This window comes from Oncorhynchus kisutch, linkage group LG10 (assembly GCF_002021735.2).
Source record: "Oncorhynchus kisutch isolate 150728-3 linkage group LG10, Okis_V2, whole genome shotgun sequence".
Classification (NCBI taxonomy): Eukaryota; Metazoa; Chordata; class Actinopteri; order Salmoniformes; family Salmonidae; genus Oncorhynchus; species Oncorhynchus kisutch.
This window is the reverse complement of record NC_034183.2, coordinates 57,182,178-57,206,863: the sequence shown is the minus strand read 5'-3', so window position 1 is coordinate 57,206,863 and position 24,686 is coordinate 57,182,178. Positions and strand designations below refer to the sequence as shown.

Genomic DNA, 24,686 nt, shown 5'->3' with positions numbered 1-24,686 from the left:
ATGGTGAGGCAGTCGCCCAGCAGTTGGGAAAAGGAAACGATTGAAACGTTAGTCATTTATTTGCAACAGCAGTATTCTCTTGGATGTAAATCAATGAGGAAAAACGCATTGTTCATTTGTTTTAGGCACGTCCATTGGTACTCATATTTACACGTCTTTTCAACTCCAAAATCTTACCCTGAAGTTGTCGGGATCCACATGAAGTCTCTCAGAGTGCAGAACGCTCAGCTCGACGTAGGTGTTATTGACGTCATCCATATTCTGCACAGCTCACACGAGGCCGTTCAGCACGGTGATGCCATGGTTGACAACTTTTTTATTGCCCATGATAGCCACTGCGCTGTTTAAGTCTCCAAAGGTTCCAAAGTACCTCTGAGTCCATGGATATACAATAAGACACATGGAAAATACAAATTACATTATAACATACATAATATAAACTAATCAAATATAATTCAATGAATCCGTAGAATTGCGCACACATATAAGACAAGACTAGAAAAGTAAAATGATAAATTATCAATATATTTTATTTCCTTGCAATATTATAAGCCGACCATCTCAAAGCAAGGGGTCCGAACACTTTGACCTTGATTTTGCCCCAGGTCTCTATATTGAATCCCTCCGACCCAGTGGGTGAATCAAACTTGGAGGACTCGTGCCAAAAACGACATCAAAGGTCTGCAAAACGTTAATGGTAATCTATCATTCCTTGCCAGCCAGCTGGTCTTATCGACCAACACCATATAATCATAGTTCTGCCGACATTTCCAAACGGCAACTGAGGTCGACTTATGGAAAAGTTTCACACCGGCAATATGCAAAAGCACCATCAAGACGTCAACTGTAGTTAACAGTCGTTTTATATTATTCAGTGCTAGCTTCGTGAATTACTATAACAACGATTGGAAATTACCACCAGTCACTGCAAAATGTGGTAGACAACAAGAATGTGGTAGAAAGAAAGAAGTTGACTTCCTTGAAAGGGACCTAGCTAAAGGGCTGTTTATCAGTGAAGTATAGGCTCACGTTTTATCTTGCCGTTCTGAATGAGTTACACCCTCTACGTAAAAGTTCCAATTGGTTGCCTTGTTCTGATAAGCCATTAGAAACACCCTTTTCTTGGCAACAACCATCTACTTACCTTGAATGTATTGGGCAATATGGTATTAACTGATAAGTAAATCATTATTTTTGATACGAATTAATTGCGGGGTCAGGATTATAAATCAATTTATTCACTTTAGTCAATCTAAATCAGTCTCGCTCATATTAAATAATACAACATTATTATTATAATTATAACCCAGTGTTCACGATAATTACGCATCAAATAAATAAGACATATACCAAACGAAACCTGTCATAGGTTGGCCCCATAAGCTTGTCCCCCAATATGGCCAAATAAATAACTACACAATCAGTAAAAAACAAACAAAACAAAAAAATACAAAAAAATAAGAAATCCTTTATTTGACTAATTATACTTAATACGTCGCAAAGTATATTTTAAATTGAATGAGGTTCTCACCATTCATGTAATTTTACGCAAAAGCCATTCTATAGATAGTAACTAAAGAAATACGTTTATTGAGATATCTTGATGTAAGTCATTCAAGATCTGCAATGTCATGAGCCTCCTATCCTCATCTCCACAACCTATGTATTACTTTATTTACGACCTAACGACGAGGTCAGAAAAGTCGTTTTCATCCTTTTGAAAACACATGAATGGATACTGTACAGTATATTTCCAGATATCGTTTTTAGATACTTCCTTTTATATTGGTTCACTTAGGCTACTAATTTTGAGCAAAAAAAACTGATGAACTCATATTCGATAACTATTATGTTATCCAAGTAAATGGGTAAAATTATATAATTTTTATTTTATTTCACCCAATCTGCCAATACCTTAATAAGATATTTGACTAAGCAGGGTCTTGTTTTATAGAGCCTTCTTAGCGTTAAGATAATCGGTTGACCCTTCTTACGGTGTATATTTAATAGCCGAGGTGTTTCCCAGAGCCTTCGTCAGTAACGTGGCTCTTGAAAACAGCATATCTACACTAGTGATCCAGACGCTTTTTTATCCTTCCCGGTCAGTTTATTTCCCGATCTCCGCAAAACATATACATATATAAACATTTAATCAATATGTTTAGGCTATCTGTCTGACTGTGCCTGCCGATAACTGCAGAAAGAAGTCGAGAAAAAATACGAAGGATAAAACCGAGATGACTGCATTGAAAGATATGTAGGCTATTGAAATCATATTGAAATCAATGTCATGTTCAGTCAATTGAGTTATATTTTGCCACTAGGTCATTTTTGTCTCAATGTGTTTCATGATGTGTGACAACATGTGAACAATGATGGGCCCAATAGGTAATTTAGTGCATTATTATTGGGAAAGCATTGGCTAATAAACCGCCCCAATAGCATACTTGCAGCCATAGGTGGCAATTTCTCTCTAGGTGCTGATCATAATTATTTTGATAAGGTGAGAGAAAGCTGATCCAAGAGCAGCGCTGTTTTTCTTTGGAATATATCAGTATCAATTCACTTAGCGAACATTCTCTCCATGTGCTTGTTTGGGAAACAACAAACTCTTAAAGAGTTGGCTCGTAAATAACGAAGTTACATCGCACCTGGGAAAGTTACATCTCAATGTGTTATGTGTCTTGAACATGTTAAACCTTACGTTTAAAAACGAGTCATTTGTGTTTCATATTCTTTTCTATGAAAATTGGCAGTACTGCAATTTCAACAAAAAAATGGAATACGTTCAAGTTGGCAAGCATCTTGGAGGTGGGTCTGGGGTCTGCCATGCGGCTTGTTTAATATAAAAACGTTCGTTTGTAACAGCTCATTGCTGAACTTTTACTGAAGTAAAAAGACAACAATGAGTCTCACCGCTAAGGACAAGGCAGTGGTCGGGGCCTTCTGGGCCAAGGTGTCCGGCAAGGCTGAGGACGTCGGATGCGATGCTCTTTCTAGGTAATGGAATTAGCTTGCCTTAAATCTCGACATGTATTTTTCCTCCCGTGCAGAATGCTGGTGGTGTACCCCCAGACCAAGACATACTTCTCCCACTGGCCGGACCTGAGCCCCGGTTCTGCCCCGGTCAGGAAGCATGGTAAGACCATCATGGGAGGCGTCGGTGAAGCCGTGGCCAAGATGGACGACCTCACCACAGGTCTCCTCACCCTCAGCGAGCTGCACGCCTTCCAGCTGCGTATAGATCCAGCCAACTTCAAGGCGAGGACAGTATAATATTTTTTTACATTTCAATCGGCTACGTTTTACAGTACAATAGACAACATAGGCAAAAAAAAACTACATTAAGGATACATACGAACTCATTTCCATTTATTTCCTCTTGTAGATCCTGTCCCACAACATATTGGTGGTGTTGGCCATTTTGTTCCCCGCTGACTTCACCCCAGAGGTTCATGTGTCCGTGGACAAGTTCCTGGCCGCACTGGCCCTGGCTCTGGCCGAAAAGTACAGATAAACTATGGGGCATCATCAGACCAGACATATGGCAGCATGTGCTCAATTCGCTGTCTTGTTCTAAATGATGAATAAATGTTCAAACGCACATAACCACGTTATCTGGTCTTTACCTTGCTTTTTAGTCGTGTACTTTGCTTTTTAGTCGTGTTGTAGCGTCTGACTTGATATGATGAAACACGTAGCTTTTTTTAAAAGGCTGAAATAACTATTTCTCAAAATCTTGACGAAATGCTAAAAAGTATTCATAAAGAAAACGGAGGAAATGCAAAACATTGCCGCATGTCCATGAGCAGTCCTCTAAGAAGTTTGCAGTAAACGTTTCGTAGGTAGTCTAAAAATATTAAAGTGGTAACGAGGAACTCAACGTACAAATACCGGCAGTAGCCGATAGAATAATCAAATAGCCCTCTTCGAACTTGCTATTGCAAAACAAGATGGAACAAACCATTTGACATACAAATAAATCAGTCAAATGTTCATTTGTCACATACACATGTTTAGCAGATGTTATTTCGGGTGTAGCGAAATGCTTGTAAACAACATCGAAAAAGGATTTGATAGACTACCAACATATTATTTGTAAATATTATGAATTGATTATAAGCAGATAGTATCTATAATACTAAAATGTAAAACATAGCCTAATGATTTTGATTGGCTGATCATGCTACATTCTTAACGTAATATTACTTATTTTTTATTAACCAATGTGGTTCAGCTTCCATATAATGTCAACAGTATAATGTCGAATTTTACACTATTTCAAATGAAATACACAGTATATCTTGTTTAATTTCTTAGCAATATTGGTTGATTAATGAATTGATTCGTCGGTCTATTATTAATGAGAAGTTAGCAGTAAAAGATTAAAAAGTAAAAAGAAAAAATTCGAGAAGGGGAACAAAGTTGAAATAGTATAGATATATATATATATAGATTCATCAAACGGCTCGCTTAGAACTTGCTACTGATAAACAATATTGAACAAACTATTTGACATAGGACCACATAAACAAAAACTATTTGACATACAAAAATAATATATATTAGATAATTAGGTTAATTAGGCTAATTAAGGACTATATATATATATATATATATATATATATATTATGAATGGATTTATATTATTTCTTATTTACATTTCCTATACACTTAACATGTAATAATATAATATATATTAGTATATATAATATATAATATATATTAGATAATTAGGTTTAATTAGGCTAATTAAGGACTATATATATATATATATTATGAATGGATTTATATTATTTCTTAATTACATTTCCTATACACTTAACATTTCCTATACACATAAAAACGTATATAACGTGTAAAACATAACCTAGTGGTTTTGCTGATCATGCTATAATTGTAACATATTGTTCATGCATTTTTATAAACAAATGTGGTTAATTTTCCTAAAATTTGAAAAGTGACATGTTGCATTCATACATGATGTAAAATGAAATACACAGACAGTATATCTTGTTGAATTTCTTAAGATTATTGGTTGATTAATTCATTGATTTAATCATATTTTATGAATGACTTAAATAGATTGTCTGAACACGTTTTTGTAAGGTTATGATGGTCCCACAGCTGGCAGGAGGTGCAACAGGAGGTGCCTCTGATAAATGTGTTTTGTATTGTATAGGGTTCTATTGACCAATTGATGTTTTATTATTCATACATGAAAATGTATGTCATTTTCATCTGGTTAAACTCTCGACCATTTAACAATTCCTTGCCACACTAAGACATCAACCAAACATTGAATAACAGATCTGTTCTGAAAAGTTATGTTGAACCTTTATGAATGACGATTGCGTGTAATTAAACAGGAATTTATCATTGCAGCTCTGCGCTTATTTGACTCAATGTATCAATGCTGCATCTCTGGACACACGTTTGTCTTCATTATATGGTTCGCTTCGCTCATGCACAGTAATGTAACATGTCAGTTTATTAACTGCCAAACATTGTTTGTCGTTATTTGCTAAATATTTGTATATATTGCACATTATCCATATGTGGTTAACAAGGTTTTTGCGATATTCACTCCCACAGCCAATCATATGACCATATTAGGCCTGTTAATCTACCATATGGATGTTCAGGCATGAAAAAAAAGGCACAGATAAAAATATGAATTCGCTGATTTTATTTGCTTTAGTAGAAGGAACAACATGTGCCTCTAAACAAATTATCAGCGCTTGTTGGTTCTCTGATGGTCGTCCGTCTCTGAGTGGAGGGGTTCTAGTGGTACTGTTTGCCCAGGGAGCTCACCACCACCGCCAGGAACTTCTGGAAAGCACCCTGGACGTCAGCGGTGAAGGCAGCACCCATTCTCGCAGCAACGACAATAGTAAGGCAGTCAGCCAGCAGCTGCAAAAGAAAGGAGCAAATGGACATGTAAGAAAACGCATTCTACCACACTATTTTAATAGATAGGCAAGTACCTTGTGTGAAGAAGAACATTGAACTTTACCCGGAAGTTGTCGGGATCCACGTGCAGTTTCTCGGAGTGCAGCACGCTCAACTCTGCGTAGGTGGCCTTGATGTCATCCATGTTCTTGACAGCCCGGTCCAGTCCGTGCAGGACGGTCTTTCCGTGAGCGGCGACCATTGGGTTTCCCTGGATGGCAGCGGCGTTGTACAGGTTTCCGAAGTTACCAAAATACCTCTGGGTCCAGGGGTACACGACAAGACACCTGTAGAAAGAATAAACAGTCACGAATTGCAGAAACGTGATATCTGCATACACACATATCGTATGGAAATCAATGTGTCATTTGGAGAGGTCAATTACACGTTAATTACACGCATGTCTCAAATACGAATTCGTCTTGAAAATCATAATAACAAGCGCATACTAATATAATAACAATATGATAACATGACTATTTACAATAATTTGTAGACCACAGTTTTAAACGCACTACCTGGAAAGAGCCGCGGGGCCTACGTCATCGTAGTCCATCTTCTCGAAGACGCTCTGGATGGTGGCGCGCTCAAAGTCTGTCCACTGAACCATGTTGCTGGCTGTTGAAGTTTCTTTCACAGAGGCTAACGAATCATACACACTTGGTCTTAGTTTGAGCAGCGTTTTTAAAAGGATCGGGACGCTCCTCCCTAGAGACAGCTATGGGTGGGGTCAGGGTAGTGGGCTGTATAAGCCAAGACTCACATTTTACTGAGATAATAATGTGAAGGTTTACTGTTGGCCATATATGTTTAAAAGCAATTTGACAATAATACACTGTCCTAAAATCCATTATGAAATAATTCATTTAAGTATTAGGTTACATAACAATTGTTACATTAACATGATTAGAAATATTCACAAAAATAAGCCCAAAATAGTGGGGAAATATACAATTCTCAACACACGCAAATACATGTGTAATATGCCTATTGCACATTAATTACACTTGGTGGGGATTTAATTACTTTGTCTGAGAAACATTTTTCAACTCTCTCTGTGTATGTCTATTGTCAAGATATAACTACGATATTAATAAATTACTAAGATATATTAAATAGCCTACTAAGATAGTACATCATTTTTATCCTTGTAATACATTTCTAAACATATTAATTGATATTTCACCTCTATGTTCATTCTGCGCTAGTAAGGTCGAACCCATTTAATATTTATTTTTATAGTTGCACTATTCCAATCTATTTTGGGGTGATGCACCTCTACTGTCAACTTTTTCATATTTCTGAATACAGGCTTCTATTTCTTACTTATGATACAGGCAATTTAGCTATTGACAATACAACTAGACTTTTCTCTTTAATGGGTAAATACCATTAAGCCAGAGTGAGAACTAAATAAATAAACGAATATTGAAATATTTTGTATTGAAATAAAATATTGAAATGACTGACCCCCTTGTGAAAACTAGAAGCATAAAAAAAACCACATCTCTAATACTAAATAACTTCGTAGACTTCAATGACTGTGATAATCATGTATTCTTTCATGTTTTTTATCCATCTCTACCCTGTGTGTTTTATGTTTGATATTGTGTGTTGCTCAGAAGGTGCTAACAATGTCTTTGTAAGTCTTGTGTGGAGGATTGTACCAACTTGTGTTTTTGTCCAGTAAAATAAGCAAATAAATGAAATCACCTGTGAGGGTTTGTGCCTATTGAACATTAAGAAAAGGCATGTTGTATATTGTTTATCTTGGAGGTGGGTCTGCATTGGGTGGGGCTCGCGGCTAATATAAAAAGCCTTCGTTTGTAAGAGCTCATCACTGAACCTCTTCTACTCCAGCATCGTCTTTAACTACAACCATGAGTCTCACCGCTAAGGACAAGAAAATGGTCAAGGCCTTCTGGGCCAAGGTGGCCGGCAAGGCTGAGGACATCGGCTGTGATGCTCTGTCTAGGTAATGGCTGTCGTGCTGCTAATCTTGTAGCTGTTTTTGATGTAAAAATTTATACTGTTTTTGGTGTTAGCGTTCCATCTTTCTCGACATGTATTTTTCTTCCGGTGCAGGATGCTGGTTGTGTACCCCCAGACCAAGACCTACTTCTCCCACTGGAAGGACCTGAGCCCCGGCTCTGCCCCAGTCAGGAAGCACGGTGGGACCATCATGGGAGGCATCAGTTTAGCCGTGGCCAGCATCGACGACATCAGCGCAGGTCTCCTCTCCCTCAGCGAGCTGCATGCCTTCCAGCTGCGTGTCGATCCTGCCAACTTCAAGGTCAGGACAGTCACAGCATTATTTATAATCATTTGTATACCGTTGACACCAAATGAAAATGTATAGTTAAAATGCATTTAAAATATATCGGGTACTCTTTACAGTAAAATGGACAACATAGATTATTAAATAAAATAGCCTGTTAAAACATGTAGTGTACTAATGTTCATTCCTTTCGTCCTGTAGATCCTGTCCCACAACATATTGGTGGTGCTGGCTGTCTTGTTCCCCAAAGATTTCAACCCCGAGGCTCATGTGGCCATGGACAAGTTCCTGGCCGCGGTGGGCCGGGCTCTGTCTGAGAAGTACCGATAAGATGTGGACAGAAGGCATCAGACCAGACGGATTGCAGCATTGATCAGCACTGTGCTCAGCTCTGTATTGTTCTAAAATATAATTAAATGTTCAAACGCGCAAAATTACGTTTTTTGGTCTTTACTTTGATTTTTAATGAGTTGTGTTGTAGAGCACATGACCTGATATGATTAAATATGTTGCTTTTTGCAAGTCTGAAAGACATCGGAACGCAAAAAGGTATTCATAATGAAAATGGAGACGATATGCAAAACATTTCCACTAAAAGCGGTCCTCAGAGAACTTAGCAGTAAAAGTTTAAAAAGTGAAAAAACTAAATCAGAGAAGGGGAACAAAGTTTAAATTGTAGCCTATAGATTAATCAAATGGCTCGCTTAGAACTTGCTATTGATAAACAAGATTGAACAAACTATTTGACATAGGACCACATAAACAAAATTGAAAAAACTATTTGATATAACAAAATAATAAATATTACATAATTAGGCTAATTAAGGACTATATTTACTATATATGTATATTTCAATATTTTATTTATTTATTTTATATATATTATGAATGGATTGATAGTATTTATTAATACAATTTCCTAAACTCAAAGTTGGCAAGGACAGGAGCTTCCTCTGATAAATGTATTTAGTATTTTATAGAGTACTTTTGTCTAATCTAATTTATTGTTATTAATCAATTTTTTTAGCTCATGTTGATCTGGTTAAAGCTAGAATCCTTGAAACAATAACAAACAGTCATTGTCTGTTTTGGTAAAAAGATGAGGGATGGGCCTGGAGAAATGTGACCTCTCTCAAAATCATAGACAGAGCTATGGATGCAAGGACTGACTATCCATTATATCAAAAATAGTTAGTTAGTTAGTAGTTTTAACCATGTTTTGAGGCTATACAGAGTAAAAGAGTAAAACAAACTTAGGCCTATATGTTGGGTTCTGATGAGATACGACAGCTGAACTGAGCTCATGAGGCATTTACAAGTTCAATTCTTTAAGAATCAATGGGTATATATTATTATTATTAATTCCCAAAATCGATGTAGCAACTAGGGAGTCTAGGTTTAAAATCTCGATCACTCAACAATTTCTTGCAAGACTAATACATGAACCTGACATTGAATACCAGATCTGTTATGAAAAGTTATCTTGAACGTTTATGAATTAGATGATTGTGTGTTTAAACAGGGATTAATCATTGCAGTCCTAGGTTGTATTTATTAGTTGCATTGGTTAGTTTATGCACAGCTAATGTAAAATGTCAGTGTGGTTAATTGGAAAATATTTTAGTTATTTGCTAAATATTTGTATATATTGCACATGATCAATGTCTGATTATAAAGGTGGCAATATTCACACTTAGTTCATAATGCAGTAGTCTACCATATGTGCCACCATATTGATGTTCATGCAAGAAAATAAGGCACAGATAAAAAATATTAATTTGCGGAAGATTTTATTTGCTTTAGTAGAAGGAACAACATGTGCCTCTAAACAAATGATCAGCGCTTGTTGGTTCTCTGATGGTCGTCCGTCTCTGAGTGGAGGGGTTCTAGTGGTACTGTTTGCCCAGGGAGCTCACCACCACCGCCAGGAACTTCTGGAAAGCACCCTGGACGTCAGCGGTGAAGGCAGCACCCATTCTCGCAGCAACGACAATAGTAAGGCAGTCAGCCAGCAGCTGCAAAAGAAAGGAGCAAATGTACATGTAAGAAAACGCATTCTACCACACTATTTTAATAGATAGGCAAGTGCCTTGTGTGAAGAAGAACATTGAACTTTACCCGGAAGTTGTCGGGATCCACGCGCAGTTTTTTTTAAATATATATATATATATATATATTTTTCATTAACAACAAATCAATACATAAAGCACATGAGGGAACACAAGCATACATAGATTACAAACAATATACAATCGAGCTAGGGGGGTACAATATCACATTACAATTACAGAAGGACCTTAAGGGACATGCATATACTTACAATTCTAACAGCTTTTTTGTTAGTAGAGCATTTAACCGTCTTAAAATACAGTTCAATTTCTTTTTGTAGGGTACGAAAATGTGGTTTTCTGTTTGTAAATTTACATTTGTGTATATGAAATTTGGCCAAAAGAATAATGAAATTAATTACATAAAAATGATTCCGCTTATTTCTATTGTATGTAAAGAATCCAAACAGTACATCTCTCCACAATAGTGTAAAATCTTCATAAATGTGTTCAATTATAAACCTACTGATGTCTTGCCACAGTTTTCTTACATGCATACAATGCCAAAAAAGATGCACAACTGTTTCTGGGTGGTCATTACAAAAGGAGCAATTTGAGTTGATGTTTTCCTTAAACTTCTTCATATAGTGGTTGGCAGGATAATATTTATGAATAATTTTAAAGGAAATTTCCTTAATTTTGTTAACAAGTAGGTATGTTTGTGGCAACATCCAAACTTTTTTCCAACAGATATTATCAATAAATCCATTCTGCTGAAACAAGGATCGTATCGCTCTGTTGTTGAATGGACCAAAAGAGAAACAAATCTTTCCTACTGATGAGTCAACAGGGATCCACGTGCAGTTTCTCGGAGTGCAGCACGCTCAGCTCTGCGTAGGTGGCCTTGATGTCATCCATGTTCTTGACAGCCCGGTCCAGTCCGTGCAGGACGGTCTTTCCGTGAGCGGCGACCATTGGCTTTCCCCGGATGGCAGCGGCGTTGTACAGGTTTCCGAAGTTACCAAAATACCTCTGGGTCCAGGGGTACACGACAAGACACCTGTAGAAATCATAAACGTGATATATGCATACACTGATATATGTATGTGATATATGCATACACTCAACGCACAGAAATAAATTATTTTGTCGTTTGGAGATGTCCATAACGCGTAAATTACGCGCATATGTCAAATAATAACCCGTCTTGAAAACCGTTAACAATCATTTGTAGGCAACCGTGTTTAAGACACCATAACGCTGACATCAAATAGGGTATAAAGGGTAGCCTACCTGGAAAGAGCCGCGGGGCCTACGTCATCGTAGTTCATCTTTGAGAAGATGCTTTGGATTGTGGCGCGCTCAAAGTCTGTCCACTCAACCATGTTGCTGGCTATGAGGTTGCTATGACAGTGTTCTTAATTGAATCCTGTGCGCTTAGACTTTGTTTGAGCAGCGTTCCCTAAAGACAGCGATGAGTTGGGTCATGTTAGTAGGCTGTAAAGCCAAGCGTCACAAATTTTACTGAGATAATATAATGTGAATAGAAAGGTTTACAGTTGACCAAATGATTGGCACCCATTTTTCTTACTTACTCTATATTGTTGGGAAAGGGCTCGTAAGTAAGCATTTCTCGGTAAAGTTAACACTTGTTATAGTCTGCGCATGTGACAAATACAATTTGCACAAAATACTGTATAAAATCAATAATAAAAAATACTGAGCGACATTGTATGCTAAAGAAAAATGGGACAATTATATTATTTTATAGGCCTACTAACATTCAAAATTCATCACGCACTCGCACATCTGAGCTATCTCTAGTTCACGAAGGCTCTGAGGCCGATACGAAAAGCTTAATACAGAGCAGTGATAGTAGCGAGAGCAGTATACAGGTTTCTTATTTTTCCCCTCATCTTATAGGCCTACTAATATAATTGCTCAGAGAAAGAGTACACAAGTAACAAAACATGTAAAAATCTAGGGCTCAAAATGATTGGCGTCCCTGTTTTCAGTACCCCAGCACCCTCCCCATCCGAGGATAGCGACAATTAGCCTTTTTCTCAAATGTTTAATGAGATTGGAAAACACATTGGGATGGATCTTAGACCATTCCTCCATATAGAATATTTCCAGATCATTTGATATCCTTCATCTGCTCTTATGGACTGGACTGCCCTCTTTAATTCAAACCAGATGTTTTCAATGGGGTTCAAGTCCCGAGACTGATATTGATTTGTTTTGTTTTTTTGGTCAATTTACCATTTCTTTGTGGATTTTGATGTGTGCTTGGGGTTATTGTCTTGCTTTATGATCCACTTGTGGCTAAATGTCAACCTCTTGACAGAGGCAGCCAGGTTTTTGGCTAAAATGTCTTAGTACTTGGTAAAGTTCATTGTACCGATGACTTTAACAAGGGGCCCAAGTACCACACTCACTTGAATACGATTTAACTCATATCAAGATATCGTTATAGACCGCAAACTGGCAAGGAGGATTTGGAGTTAGGCATATTCTCTTCCTTTATTGATTGTGCCTATTGGGCCTGTAGGGTGTAGGCCTATGGATATTTAAGAACACTCTCATTTCAATAAAGGACGATTACAGGCTACTAAAGTAAGTTCGTGGGCAAGTGCAAACTGACAATAATGATTGTCAAAAGCCAATACGACACGTTTCATGTTTCTCATAGGCCCAAAAAGTTCTATATTAGTAGAGTTGTTATATGGTCAGAAATGTGTACAATACAGCCACGCATCAAGGCGAAATTAGTTCTTCCTATTACAAATCTAGTAGCGCCCTCTGCTGTTACTATCTGGAACTTTGTGGCGCTTTCTTTTTATTGGAAGCAGTTCTTGGATAATTTCCCCCATCAATCAAATCTCCAGCAGAGGGCACTCTCACACTTTCATATAAAAGATACCTAAGCATATCATGGAGTTATCAAAGAGGTACACACATAGATATAGATAGAGGACTCTTCTTCATATCTGTGCTATTTTAGCGTCTGTGACAGCAGCGCCATTGAGGCTACAGCCCATAGGAATCCCCACCCAGTTGACGACTTTGACTAGGCCTACTTTAAAATGGCAGAAGCATGGTGGAAGCCCTCAATGGCGCTGCCCATACTTAAACGTCCTGTTGGCAACTAGAGGCCTCTATCATTATCTATGGGCACACCAGAAAACTCAGAGAACGTACAGTATGAGATCTCACGTTCATGTCGTGGAGCTTCCGTAGGCCGGATATGGAACAGAGGATCAAGCCAAACCAGTGTGGTCCATGGAGGTACTGCGGGGTCCGCAGACATATCACCAAATCAGTATTTCTAACAACAGATTAAACTCATTTTGGCCAAGGGATCCGTGGAATAGGTTTTAGAGTGTGTAATACAATACAATACAAACAATAGAATACAATTTAATATTATTAATATACAGTGTTTGTTCTTAAAGGGGAAACTACATAATTATGAGTGACGAGAGGGTGTGTCAGACATAATTATGGGCTATAGCTGAATTTATTTCATTTTTGCACCTGGGAGAGTTCAACCAATGATGTCATTGGTTGTTTGAGCCTGCTGTCTGATCTAAAAATGAATGGAGTCATGTTCTGTAGCAATTATTGTGGACCTGGTGTTTAGCCGATTGCAGATCACGCAATCCCTCTCGCAGATATGGTTGTCCTTGTTCAATAGAGCCTTTGGACTTGTCTCAAAGATGTTCATATGCACAAGTTGCAATCAAGTGAAGGATCAATTCATCACACAGGCTACCAGCAGCATGGTTACCTGGACTATTGAACAAAAACCGGCACCTCAACATTTAAAAAGGACATGAAAAGTGTTTTGTAAATACAATAAATTAACTAACCTCAAATTATCATGTTGAAATCTATGGGATGTAATTTTCCATTAGGTTGTTGTTATTAGTTATGTGGACTTGGAATGATTAGCTCTAATATTGCTCAGACGTTTGGACACACCTACTCATTCAAGGATTTTTGTTATTTTTTACTATTTTCTACATTGTAGGATAATAGTGAAAAAATCTAAACTACAAAATAACACATATGGTATCATGTAGTAACCAAAAAGGTGTTAATTAAACAAATCAAAATATATTTGATATTTGATATTCTTCAAAGTAGCCACCCTTTGCCTTGATGACAGCTTTGCACACTCTTGGCATTCTCTCAACCAGCTTCACCTGGAATGCTTTTGCATTTTGGAGTCTTTGAAATTTTTTAGGGCCTTCCTCTGACACTGCCTGGTATAGAGGTCCCGGATGGCATGAAGCTTGGCCCTGGTGATGTACTGGGCCGTACGCACTACCCTCTGTAGTCCCTTGTGATCGAAGGATGAGCAGTTGCCGTACCAGGCAGTGATGCAACCCGTCAGGATGCTCTCGATGGTGCAGATGTAGAACCTTATGAGGATCTGAGGACACATGCCAAATCTTTCCAGTCTCCTAAGGCAGAATAGGTTTTGTCATGCCCTCTTCACAACTGTCTTGGTGTGCTTGGACCACGATTGTTTGTTGGTGATGTGGACGCCAAGGAACTTGAAGTTCTCAACCTGCTCCCCTACAGGGAATGGGGGCATGCTCGGTCCTCCTTTTCCTGTAGTCCACAATCATCTCCTTTGTCTTGATCATGTTGAGGGAGAGGTTGTTGTCCTTGCACCACAAGGCCAAGTCTCTGACCTCCTCCCTATAGGCTGTCTCGTCGTTGTCGGTGATCAGGCCTACCACTGTTGTGTCATCTGCAAACTTAATGATGGTGTTGGAGTAGTGCCTGGCTGTGCAGTCATTAGTGAACAGGGAGTACAGGAGGGGACTGAGCATGCACCCCTGAGGGGCCCCTGTGTTGAGGATCAGTGTGGTGGATACTTTGCTAACAGTATGTGTTAGCAAAGCAGTCCTGTAGTTTAGTATCTGCTTCATCTGATCACTTTTTTATTGACCAAAGTCACTGGTGTTCCTGCTTCATTTTTGCTTGTAAGCAGGAATCAGGAGGATATAATTATGGTCAGATTTGCCAAATGGAGGGCGAGGGTGTGTGGTTTTGTTTCTATCCTAACCTTTTTAGGATATTGAAATTTGGTGAGTATTGCAGTATTCCAATCACCTATATATATATATATATATATATATATATATATATATATATATATACACTGCTCAAAAAAATAAAGGGAACACTTAAACAACACAATGTAACTCCAAGTCAATCACACTTCTGTGAAATCAAACTGTCCACTTAGGAAGCAACAATGATTGACAATAAATTTCACATGCTGTTGTGCAAATGGAATAGACAACAGGTGGATTTATAGGCAATTAGCAAGACACCCCCAATTAAGGAGTGGTTCTGCAGGTGTTGACCACAGACCACTTCTCAGTTCCTATGCTTCCTGGCTGATGTTTTGGTCACTTTTGAATGCTGGCGGTGATTTCACTCTAGTGGTAGCATGAGACAGAGTCTACAACCCACACAAGTGGCTCAGGTAGTGCAGCTCATCCAGGATGGCACATCAATGCGAGCTGTGGCAAGAAGGTTTGCTGTGTCTATCAGCGTAGTGTCCAGAGCATGGAGGCGCTACCAGGAGACAGGCCAGTAACTCAGGAGATGTGGAGGAGGCCGTATGAGGGCAACAACCCAGCAGCAGGACCGCTACCTCCGCCTTTGTGCAAGGAGGAGCAGGAGGAGCACTGCCAGAGCCCTGCAAAATGACCTCCAGCAGGCCACAAATGTGCATGTGTCTGCTCAAATGGTCAGAAACAGACTCCATGAGGGTGGTATGAGGGCCCGACGTCCACAGGTGGGGGTTGTGCTTACAGCCCAACACCGTGCAGGATGTTTGGCATTTGCCAGAGAACACCAAGATTGGCAAATTCGCCACTGGCGCCCTGTGCTCTTCACAGATGAAAGCAGGTTCACACTGAACACATGTGACAGACGTGACAGAGTCTGGAGACGCCGTGGAGAACGTTCTGCTGCCTGCAACATCCTCCAGCATGACTGGTTTGGCGGTGGGTCAGTCATGGTGTGGAGTAGCCTGACTGCCAATAGGTACCAAGATGAGATCCTCAGACCCCTTGTGAGACCATATGTTGGTGCGGTTGGCCCTGGGTTCCTCCTAATGCAAGACAATGCTAGACCTCATGTGGCTGGAGTGTGTCAGCAGTTCCTACAAGAGGAAGGCATTGATGCTATGGACTGGCCCGCCCGTTCCCCAGACCTGAATCCAATTGAGCACATCTGGGACATCATGTCTCGCTCCATCCACCAATGCCACGTTGCACCACAGACTGTCCAGGAGTTGGCGGATGCTTTAGTCCAGGTCTGGGAGATCCCTCAGGAGACCATCCGCCACCTCATCAGGAGCATGCCCAGGCGTTGTAGGGAGGTCATACAGGCACGTGGAGGCCACACACACTACTGAGCCTCATTTTGACTTGTTTTAAGGACATTACATCAAAGTTGGATCAGCCTGTAGTGTGGTTTTCCACTTTAATTTTGAGTGTGACTCCAAATCCAGACCTCCATGGGTTGATAAATTTGATTTCCATTGATAATTTTTGTGTGATTTTGTTGTCAGCACATTCAACTATGTAAAGAAAAAAGTATTTAATAAGAATATTTCATTCATTCAGATCTAGGATGTGTTATTTTAGTGTTCCCTTTATTTTTTTGAGCAGTGTATATATACTGTCAAACTGGGACCCTCCTCTAGGCCATTTTAATGCAGAATTTGTTTTCTTCTGGGGATTATGAAATACATAATTTCTTAACAGAAATCGATTTTCTAAATAAGATCAAATGTACAACATACATTTCCTCAAATCTGCTATCAGCTAGCTTGCTATAAAAATATAGCATAGCTGCATTTGACTTAGAAAGACATTACCTCACCAACATAAAAAATCCTAGCTATATTCATATCCATAATAAAAAACTTCATTTTGCAGTATTTGACTCTGGTGACAATAAAACATTCATTGAAATTGTTAATGGGTAAGGTCTTTCTGGTTTCATTCTAGAAAATGTCCATTACAATGTATGTAGTGTTGAGAATGTTGTGCTGATAGGCCTACTTTGTCACATATGTCGATGCTGGAGAGACGAAGCAGGTACGGTGAGTTACATTTAATAAACAACGGACATTGAACAAGACAGGAACAGCGTTAGCAAACAGAAAACAAAGACAAAAACACAATCAATGCAGCAGTGGGGAACAGAGCTGGGAACTGACAAATATAGGGGAGGAAATAAACAGGTGATGAGTGAGTCCAGGTGAGTCCAATATCGCTGATGCGTGTGACGAGGGAAGGCAGGTTTGCGTGATGGATGGCAGGAGTGCGTGATGCAAGGCTCTCTGGCGCCCTCAAGCGCCAGGGGGAGGGAAGAGCGGGAGCAAACGTGACATACAGTGGGGCAAAAAAGTAGTTAGTCAGCCACCAATTGTCAAGTTCTCCCACTTAAAAAGATGAGAGAGGCCTGTAATCATATCATCATAGGTACACTTCAACTATGACAGACAAAATGAGAAAAAATTCCATAAAATCACATTGTAGGATTTTTTATGAATTTATTTGCAAAATATGGTGGAAAATAAGTATTTGGTCACCTTCAAACAAGCATTATTTCTGGCTTTCACAGACCTGTAACTTCTTCTTCGGACGGCCCCTAAGCCATAAGGGGACGCATCACAAGCCAACTTCACTGGCAGTTCAGGGTCGTAATGCATCAGGACCTGTTCAGATGTGATGAGCCGTTTTGCCTCAAGAAATGCATTTTCACACTGTTCTGTACACGGCCATGTCCTATTCTTTTCCAGGAGCTGATTTAGAGGCTGGAGTACTGCTGAAAGGTTTTGGAGGAATCTTCTGTCGTAATTGATCAGTCCCATAAAAGATCTCACTTCTGTGATATTTTGTGGTCGTGGTGCCTGTACCACTGCCTCGATTTTGTCCTGTGTTTTGTGCAATCCATTGCGGTCGATTTCATGTCCACAGAAGACAATCTGGTTTTTGAAGAACTCACACTTCTGTAAGTTTGCCTGTAGACCATACTCTTTCAGTCTTTTCAGGACCTCTTCCAGGTTAGCCAGGTGCTCTTTGTCGGTGCGTCCTGTTATGATCATGTCATCCAGGATACACTGGGTTCCTGGGATTCCTTGTAAAATCTGGTCAATAGTTCGTTGCCAAATGGCCAGGGCCGATGCAATGCCAAAAACCAGGCGGTTATACCTGTAAAGACCTTTGTGTGTGTTTATTGTCAGGTACTGTTTGGAGCTCTCTTCAACCGGTAGCTGCAGGTAAGCCTGTTTCAGATCGATTTTACTGAAGTGTTTCCCACCAGCTAGTGCAGCAAAGATGTCATCCAGACATGGCAGGGGGTATTGGTCCACATGCAACATTGAATTCACAGTTACCTTGAAGTCCCCACACATTCTAACAGACCCGTCTTTCTTCATAATAGCTATGGGTGTGGCCCATTCGCTTCTGTCCATTTTCGTCAGGATCCCTGTATCCTGCAAGCGATCGATTTCCGCTTCCACCTTTGATCTCAGGGAGTATGGAACAGATCTGGCTTTGCAGAATTTGGGGGTTGCGTCATCTCTCAGTACAAGTTTTGCTGTGAAGCCTTTTACTGTTCCCATCTGATCACTGAACACTGTGTTGTATTTCTTCCGCAAGTGTTCCAGTGTTTGGTCTGTGCCTTTCTCTTTGGACTGGAATGTGTGGAGGATTTTCAAGTCACATCAGTTCAGCTTTATTTTTGAAAGCCATTCCCTGCCAAATAATGGGGGGGGGGGGCAGTTCCAGGCACCACATACATCTGTAACTGCTGTGTTTGTCCCCCATACCGCATTCTGACCTGAAACGCCCCCATTGGGCTCAATCTCTCTCCTGAGTAGGTCTTCAGCAATACATTTGTGTTCTTCAGCTTGATAGCCTTGAAGTGCTCATTGTAGACAGCAGTGGAAATTATAGACACTGCAGATCCTGTGTCCAGTTCCATTTTGAGGGGTTTGCCTTCGAAATCTGGTGTCACCCATATTATGCTACTGCTGGGAGAAGTCAATTTGTTTAACTCCATTGTACCAATTAATCGTTCATCTGAATCACTGCCACTGTTCTCTGCTAGTGCATTGCTCTGCATGCTCTTTGAATGTGCCCCCTTCTACTGCATTTGTGACAAATTTCGTCTTTAAAACGGCAGTCCTATGCTCTGTGACCATCTCTGTCACACCTGTTGCATTTTTCGGCCACACGGGGGCGCTGTCGGCCGCGTGAAAACTTGTGCAGGGAAGTTTGTGATAGGTCAGTACTTCTTTTACTTTGCAACTCAAATGCATCTTTAGTCGCGATTTCCATTGTCACAGCAATTTTAACAGCCTTTGCAAATGTGAGATCTGATTCTGTGAGCAAACGTTTTTGAATGTGTTCATGTTTCAGTCCACAAACAAATATATCCCTTAATGTGTCATTTAGGTTCTCTCCAAACTGGCAATGTTCCGACAGTTCCTTCAACTCTGCTACATATGTACCAACACCCTCCCCCTCATTCTGATCTCTCTTGTGGAAACGAAAACGTATCGCGATGAGGAGTGGTTTAGGTGATAGGTGATTTTGCAATATCTCCACAATCTCTGTGAATGTTTTACTGGAGGGCTTCAGAGGGGCAGTCAGATCTCTTAGCAAACTGTACGTTTTTGGGCCAATTAAACTCAACAACGCTGGTACTCTGTTGTTATCAGCAATGTCGTTTGCAATGAAGTACTGTTCCAGTCGTTCAATGTAAGTTGCCCAGTATTCTTGCGTGTCATCAAACACATCTATTTTCCCGATGCTAGCCATTCTCCTTACCTCCGGCTCCACGTCACTGCTTGCTAGCTGTTGTGCTACAGGGTCAAAATCTTCCTCTCTTACAGGGTCAAAATCTTCCTCTCTTACAGGGTCAAAATCTTCCTCTCTTCCTACGAGCCCCATCTGCATTCGTGATGCACACTGCAGGTAATCATCCGCCTCGCCATTGTAGTGTTTTAGCTCTTATTACTTATTTATATAACAAGAAAGACTCTGAATACAAGAAATTGCACTGGAGCTTCACATTTACTAAAACGAGTTAGTACAGATTAACATAGAACAACACTGCGCATGACCAAGGGTGCTCCATCCTTAAAGAGGACATCAGTAATTAACAGAACATAACACCATATGTGGTTATTGTGTAGGTAGGTCTACTGTTACAATAATATTTTAAATAATCTATCAGCAAGTAGCCTCAGTAAATCAATGAAGCCAATAGTGGTTTCAGCTATATTGTTGTTGAGACGATGTAGGCCTTATGACATTTCTAAACAGTAAAAAATATGTAAAATGACTAGCTTATGAGAAAAGTGTAAAAATGTGTATTCGCATCAGTAGGCTAAATAACTGAAATGCATCAGTAAGGTATTGGAAAGTTCAGGAAAACATCAGGGAAGCTCATCGGGTAGTCTGTACAGTAGGCCTAATGTGTGTGCTTATAGAAGATCTGCGTTGCTTTCAATTACTAGACTAATGATCATGAGAACATTTCCCAGCCTAATTGTAACCAAATATCCAAACGCAGATCCAGTGAAAACAAAAATCTGACATTGATTGATTTCTTGATTTATCAAGCTGACTTCCTTGTCTCAAAGCAGCTGTCCAATCAAAACGGTGTTGGAATTATCAGTTGACCACACATACCATCATGAAGCCTATTGTATAAAATAATTCTAGAATGTAGGCTACATACAACGCATCATCCAAACGGCATGATTGCCTATACCTACACCTACTGTAAGTGGCTAAAGGAAAATGTTATATTTTTTAAATAATAAAACACCAAATTAGGCCTACCTTATTATAAATTAGGCCTACCTTATTATAAATTAGGCCATCATCACTGTCAATGATAATGATCATTCTTCAAGTTGCACAGGTGAAACGTCCATGCTGCATGCATGCCAACCATTTGATCCCAATTCGTTTCATGGGAATATGCATTTCGATTTTCTTGAATGATGTAAGTAAGGGTGGCTAACCGGCCTAACTAATCACATTTTAGAACAGACGGAGCCACCACATGATAATTTAAAAAAAACATTTCAGCACAAACATCCTACATTATCATAAGAAATTACATGGTGTTTGTGGTATGACAGTCTCACAATCAATTCGTGTACATAATGCATTTCAGCAAATTTCGTGCGTTTTTGTGCCTTTTTGGCTGGCTTAATTCGTGAGAAAAGACACTAATTTAACCAGTAGGCTACACACAAGCCATTGCAACAACCATATAGACGCGATAGTTTATATTTCATTTTTGTTCTTCTTAATGACTAATTCAGCGTTATGAATATACAGAAATGTTGTCTTTGTTTAACCATGTTTTAAAATGTGTCGTTGTATATGTACTGTTTTAGACTTGCTGAACATAATTTTTGAGAAAATACGCACATTTACGTGCGACTTAATTCGTGTGAAATATTGTTTTGTTAATGCCAATGCTGTTTTCTGTTCTTGATTTCGCTTAATACTTTGGATACTGGTGCACTTGTAATCAGAAGGCCTTTTTGTCATGTAGGCAACAGTACACGATGTTCTTCATAACCCATTTTATATTTCGTGGAGCCTAAATTACACAATTTTCTTCATAATGCATGTATTACATGTTAAACAGGTTAATGTAAAATAATGAATTATGTTGGCTTACACTTATGGCACTTCCAAGGCCTTTCCATTATGATTATTACGGTCATGTCACTCATGTTATATACTTAGGCTACTGTAACGCGTTCAACCAGTTAGCAAGTCAGAAATGTCAGTTGCGTGTTGCGCTCATTGCAGTCAGAAAACATATGTTGGCGGATCAAAACCCTTGCGGGTGATGGCGCTTTCTCTCCCCAAGTCGTACGAGAAAATAACGGAAAACTGACCCAAGATCAGTACTGTACATATGCAACTTCAACCCAATGTAATGTGGAGCGCGTTCCAGCTCGTCAACACAATCGGCTGCAGGGGAGGTTAATGTCTGTGTTGTTCAGTTTATATAAGAATATAAAATTAAATTAATCTAAGAAACGCTTTTGCAGGCAGTTTGAATGTATATTCTTATTCTGTGCAGAATCTGTGCAATTTGACCTACAACACAAATGCGTATCATGACTTCAACAAAGAAGGCAAGTTGGAACCTACCCGATCCTCCCATGCGATCATTCTCTTTCCCGATAAGTGAAGTATGCAAATAAACCATGTGGTTGTAATCGCTAGTATGTAATGTTATGGAGATTGATGTATTGCTTTTTACGACATTTCTCAAACCACTATGCATTTTCACTGATCTGTCAAGGTTTTCAATCAAAATCTTAGCTATAGGCCTACTCAACAGTTTCTGCTAGCAAGCTAGCGAGCTAGGCTACAGTCTATGGAGTTTCGTGGTGGGCGCAGGGTTTTGTTCTGGGCAACATCTACACACCTGATTAAACTAGTTTGAGTGGTTAATTACTTTAATCCACATGTGTCAAACTACCATGGGAGGTCCGAGTGTCTGCAGGTTTTTGCTCCACCCTTGATTGATAAATGAAGGTCACACATGACTAAGGAACTCCCCTCACCTGGTTAGGTTGTCCAGGTGTTCATTGAAATGAAAAACCAGCAGACACTTGGCCCTCTGGGGAATGAGTTTGACACCCCTGCCTAATAGAGCTAGGTCAACTTGTCTTTGCAAAGTCTTTCTAAATTAGATAGTTTTAGATCTTGTGGAGAAAACAATTCCAAACAATGGATGAATTGGGACCACCAGACAGCAATGCTCCCATCCACAGTGAATGTGTATCTATCCAATGGTCATCTTGTTATTCATCATTCACATTCTTTACATTTTTGTACAACACCTGTATTTTTTGTGATGTAATCCACTTACAAATTAAGTACATTTTAATGCTCAGTTACATAATTAAAATTATAATAACTATTCTACATATACAGCTGTGAAATACAATTCTAAACTTGTTCTATTCTCTTTACTTAGCAGATCCAAATAAAGACCCTTCACACCTACCACCCTTCTCTTCAGACCACTCAGACCTACACCTACCACCCTTCTCTTCAGACCACTCAGACCTACACCTACCACCCTTCTCTTCAGACCACTCAGACATACACCTACCACTCTTCTCTTCAGACCACTCAGACCTACACCTACCACCCTTCTCTTCAGACCACTCAGACCTACACCTACCACCCTTCTCTTCAGACCACTCAGACCTACACCTACCACCCTTCTCTTCAGACCACTCAGACCTACACCTACCACCCTTCTCTTCAGACCACTCAGACCTACACCTACCACCCTTCTCTTCAGACCACTCAGACCTACACCTACCACCCTTCTCTTCAGACCACTCAGACCTACGGCTACCACCCTTCTCTTCAGACCACTCAGACCTACGGCTACCACCCTTCTCTTCAGACCACTCAGACCTACACCTACCACCCTTCTCTTCAGACCACTCAGACCTACACCTACCACCCTTCTCTTCAGACCACTCAGACCTACACCTACCACCCTTCTCTTCAGACCACTCAGACCTAAACCTACCACCCTTCTCTTCAGACCACTCAGACCTACACCTACCACCCTTCTCTTCAGACCACTCAGACCTACGGCTGACACCTTCAGTCTCTCTATCTCTCTCTCTTTCTTTCTATACATCCTCTTGATACAGATCTCTTGATCTATCCTCTGGCTGCATTTTAAGTAAGTGGAAACTTTTTCTCTTTTATTTCAGCTTTCTTCCCATTTCTTGGGCTTTCAAAAACAAACCCTCCCCTACAGAAGTATATGTATGTTGTTATTGCCCTCCCCTACAGAAGTATAAGGATGTTGTTGTTGCCCTCCCCTACAGAAGTATATGGATGTTGTTATTGCCTTCCTCTACAGAAGTATATGTATGTTATTATTGCCCTCCCCTACAGAAGTATATGGATGTTGTTATTGCCCTCCCCTACAGAAGTATATGGATGTTGTTATTGCCCTCCCCTACAGAAGTATATGGATGTTGTTATTGCCCTCCCCTACAGAAGTATATGGATGTTGTTATTGCCCTCCCCTACAGAAGTATATGGATGTTGTTATTGCCCTCCCCTACAGAAGTATATGGATGTTGTTATTGCCCTCCCCTACAGAAGTATAAGGATGTTGTTATTGCCCTCCCCTACAGAAGTATAAGGATGTTGTTATTGCCCTCCCCTACAGAAGTATATGGATGTTGTTATTGCCCTCCCCTACAGAAGTATATGGATGTTGTTATTGCCCTCCCCTACAGAAGTATATGGATGTTGTTATTGCCCTCCCCTACAGAAGTATAA

General features: G+C 39.7%; 5 protein-coding genes across 5 annotated transcripts; 3 read left to right on the top strand and 2 right to left on the bottom strand.

The window, feature by feature from the left end:
* The first annotated feature begins 2,904 nt into the window (after positions 1–2,904).
* Positions 2,905–3,604, top strand: LOC109898506 (hemoglobin embryonic subunit alpha-like). Its single transcript, XM_031834128.1, has 3 exons — positions 2,905–3,000; positions 3,054–3,261; positions 3,389–3,604. Exons 1-3 carry the CDS (start codon positions 2,906–2,908, stop codon positions 3,515–3,517), a joined length of 432 nt encoding a protein of 143 aa, XP_031689988.1. The 5' UTR covers position 2,905; the 3' UTR covers positions 3,518–3,604.
* A 2,070-nt stretch (positions 3,605–5,674) lies between these two features.
* On the bottom strand, positions 5,675–6,617 carry LOC109898501 (hemoglobin subunit beta). The gene is made up of 3 exons (XM_020493487.2): positions 6,471–6,617; positions 6,017–6,239; positions 5,675–5,913 (listed from the first exon to the last, which is right to left on the bottom strand). Exons 1-3 carry the CDS (start codon positions 6,560–6,562, stop codon positions 5,785–5,787), a joined length of 444 nt encoding a protein of 147 aa, XP_020349076.1. The 5' UTR covers positions 6,563–6,617; the 3' UTR covers positions 5,675–5,784.
* A 1,192-nt stretch (positions 6,618–7,809) lies between these two features.
* On the top strand, positions 7,810–8,664 carry LOC109898504 (hemoglobin subunit alpha-1-like). The gene is made up of 3 exons (XM_020493491.2): positions 7,810–7,927; positions 8,038–8,245; positions 8,432–8,664. Exons 1-3 carry the CDS (start codon positions 7,833–7,835, stop codon positions 8,558–8,560), a joined length of 432 nt encoding a protein of 143 aa, XP_020349080.2. The 5' UTR covers positions 7,810–7,832; the 3' UTR covers positions 8,561–8,664.
* A 1,358-nt stretch (positions 8,665–10,022) lies between these two features.
* Positions 10,023–14,312, bottom strand: LOC109897305 (hemoglobin subunit beta-like). Its single transcript, XM_031834127.1, has 3 exons — positions 11,572–14,312; positions 11,115–11,338; positions 10,023–10,245 (listed from the first exon to the last, which is right to left on the bottom strand). Exons 1-2 carry the CDS (start codon positions 11,661–11,663, stop codon positions 11,122–11,124), a joined length of 309 nt encoding a protein of 102 aa, XP_031689987.1. The 5' UTR covers positions 11,664–14,312; the 3' UTR covers positions 10,023–10,245; positions 11,115–11,121.
* A 5,705-nt stretch (positions 14,313–20,017) lies between these two features.
* Positions 20,018–24,057, top strand: LOC116375866 (dentin sialophosphoprotein-like). The gene is made up of 3 exons (XM_031834125.1): positions 20,018–20,084; positions 20,243–20,300; positions 23,347–24,057. The coding sequence occupies exons 2-3, from the start codon at positions 20,288–20,290 to the stop codon at positions 24,036–24,038; spliced, it is 705 nt and encodes a 234-aa protein (XP_031689985.1). The 5' UTR covers positions 20,018–20,084; positions 20,243–20,287; the 3' UTR covers positions 24,039–24,057.
* Positions 24,058–24,686: the final 629 nt, after the last annotated feature.

Bases quoted from the DNA above. Each gene is read 5' to 3' on its own strand.
- LOC109898506 (XM_031834128.1), top strand. From the start codon at position 2,906: ATGAGTCTCACCGCTAAGGACAAGGCAGTGGTCGGGGCCTTCTGGGCC. The intron at 3,001-3,053 runs GTAATGGAATTA...CCTCCCGTGCAG, and splicing joins GGATGCGATGCTCTTTCTAG to AATGCTGGTGGTGTACCCCC. The intron at 3,262-3,388 runs GCGAGGACAGTA...TTCCTCTTGTAG, and splicing joins TAGATCCAGCCAACTTCAAG to ATCCTGTCCCACAACATATT.
- LOC109898501 (XM_020493487.2), bottom strand. From the start codon at position 6,562: ATGGTTCAGTGGACAGACTTTGAGCGCGCCACCATCCAGAGCGTCTTC. The intron at 6,240-6,470 runs GTAGTGCGTTTA...TTCTTTCTACAG, and splicing joins GGCCCCGCGGCTCTTTCCAG to GTGTCTTGTCGTGTACCCCT. The intron at 5,914-6,016 runs GTAAAGTTCAAT...TTTCTTTTGCAG, and splicing joins TGGATCCCGACAACTTCCGG to CTGCTGGCTGACTGCCTTAC.
- LOC109898504 (XM_020493491.2), top strand. From the start codon at position 7,833: ATGAGTCTCACCGCTAAGGACAAGAAAATGGTCAAGGCCTTCTGGGCC. The intron at 7,928-8,037 runs GTAATGGCTGTC...CTTCCGGTGCAG, and splicing joins GGCTGTGATGCTCTGTCTAG to GATGCTGGTTGTGTACCCCC. The intron at 8,246-8,431 runs GTCAGGACAGTC...TTCGTCCTGTAG, and splicing joins TCGATCCTGCCAACTTCAAG to ATCCTGTCCCACAACATATT.
- LOC109897305 (XM_031834127.1), bottom strand. From the start codon at position 11,663: ATGGTTGAGTGGACAGACTTTGAGCGCGCCACAATCCAAAGCATCTTC. The intron at 11,339-11,571 runs GTAGGCTACCCT...TGATTTCTACAG, and splicing joins GGCCCCGCGGCTCTTTCCAG to GTGTCTTGTCGTGTACCCCT.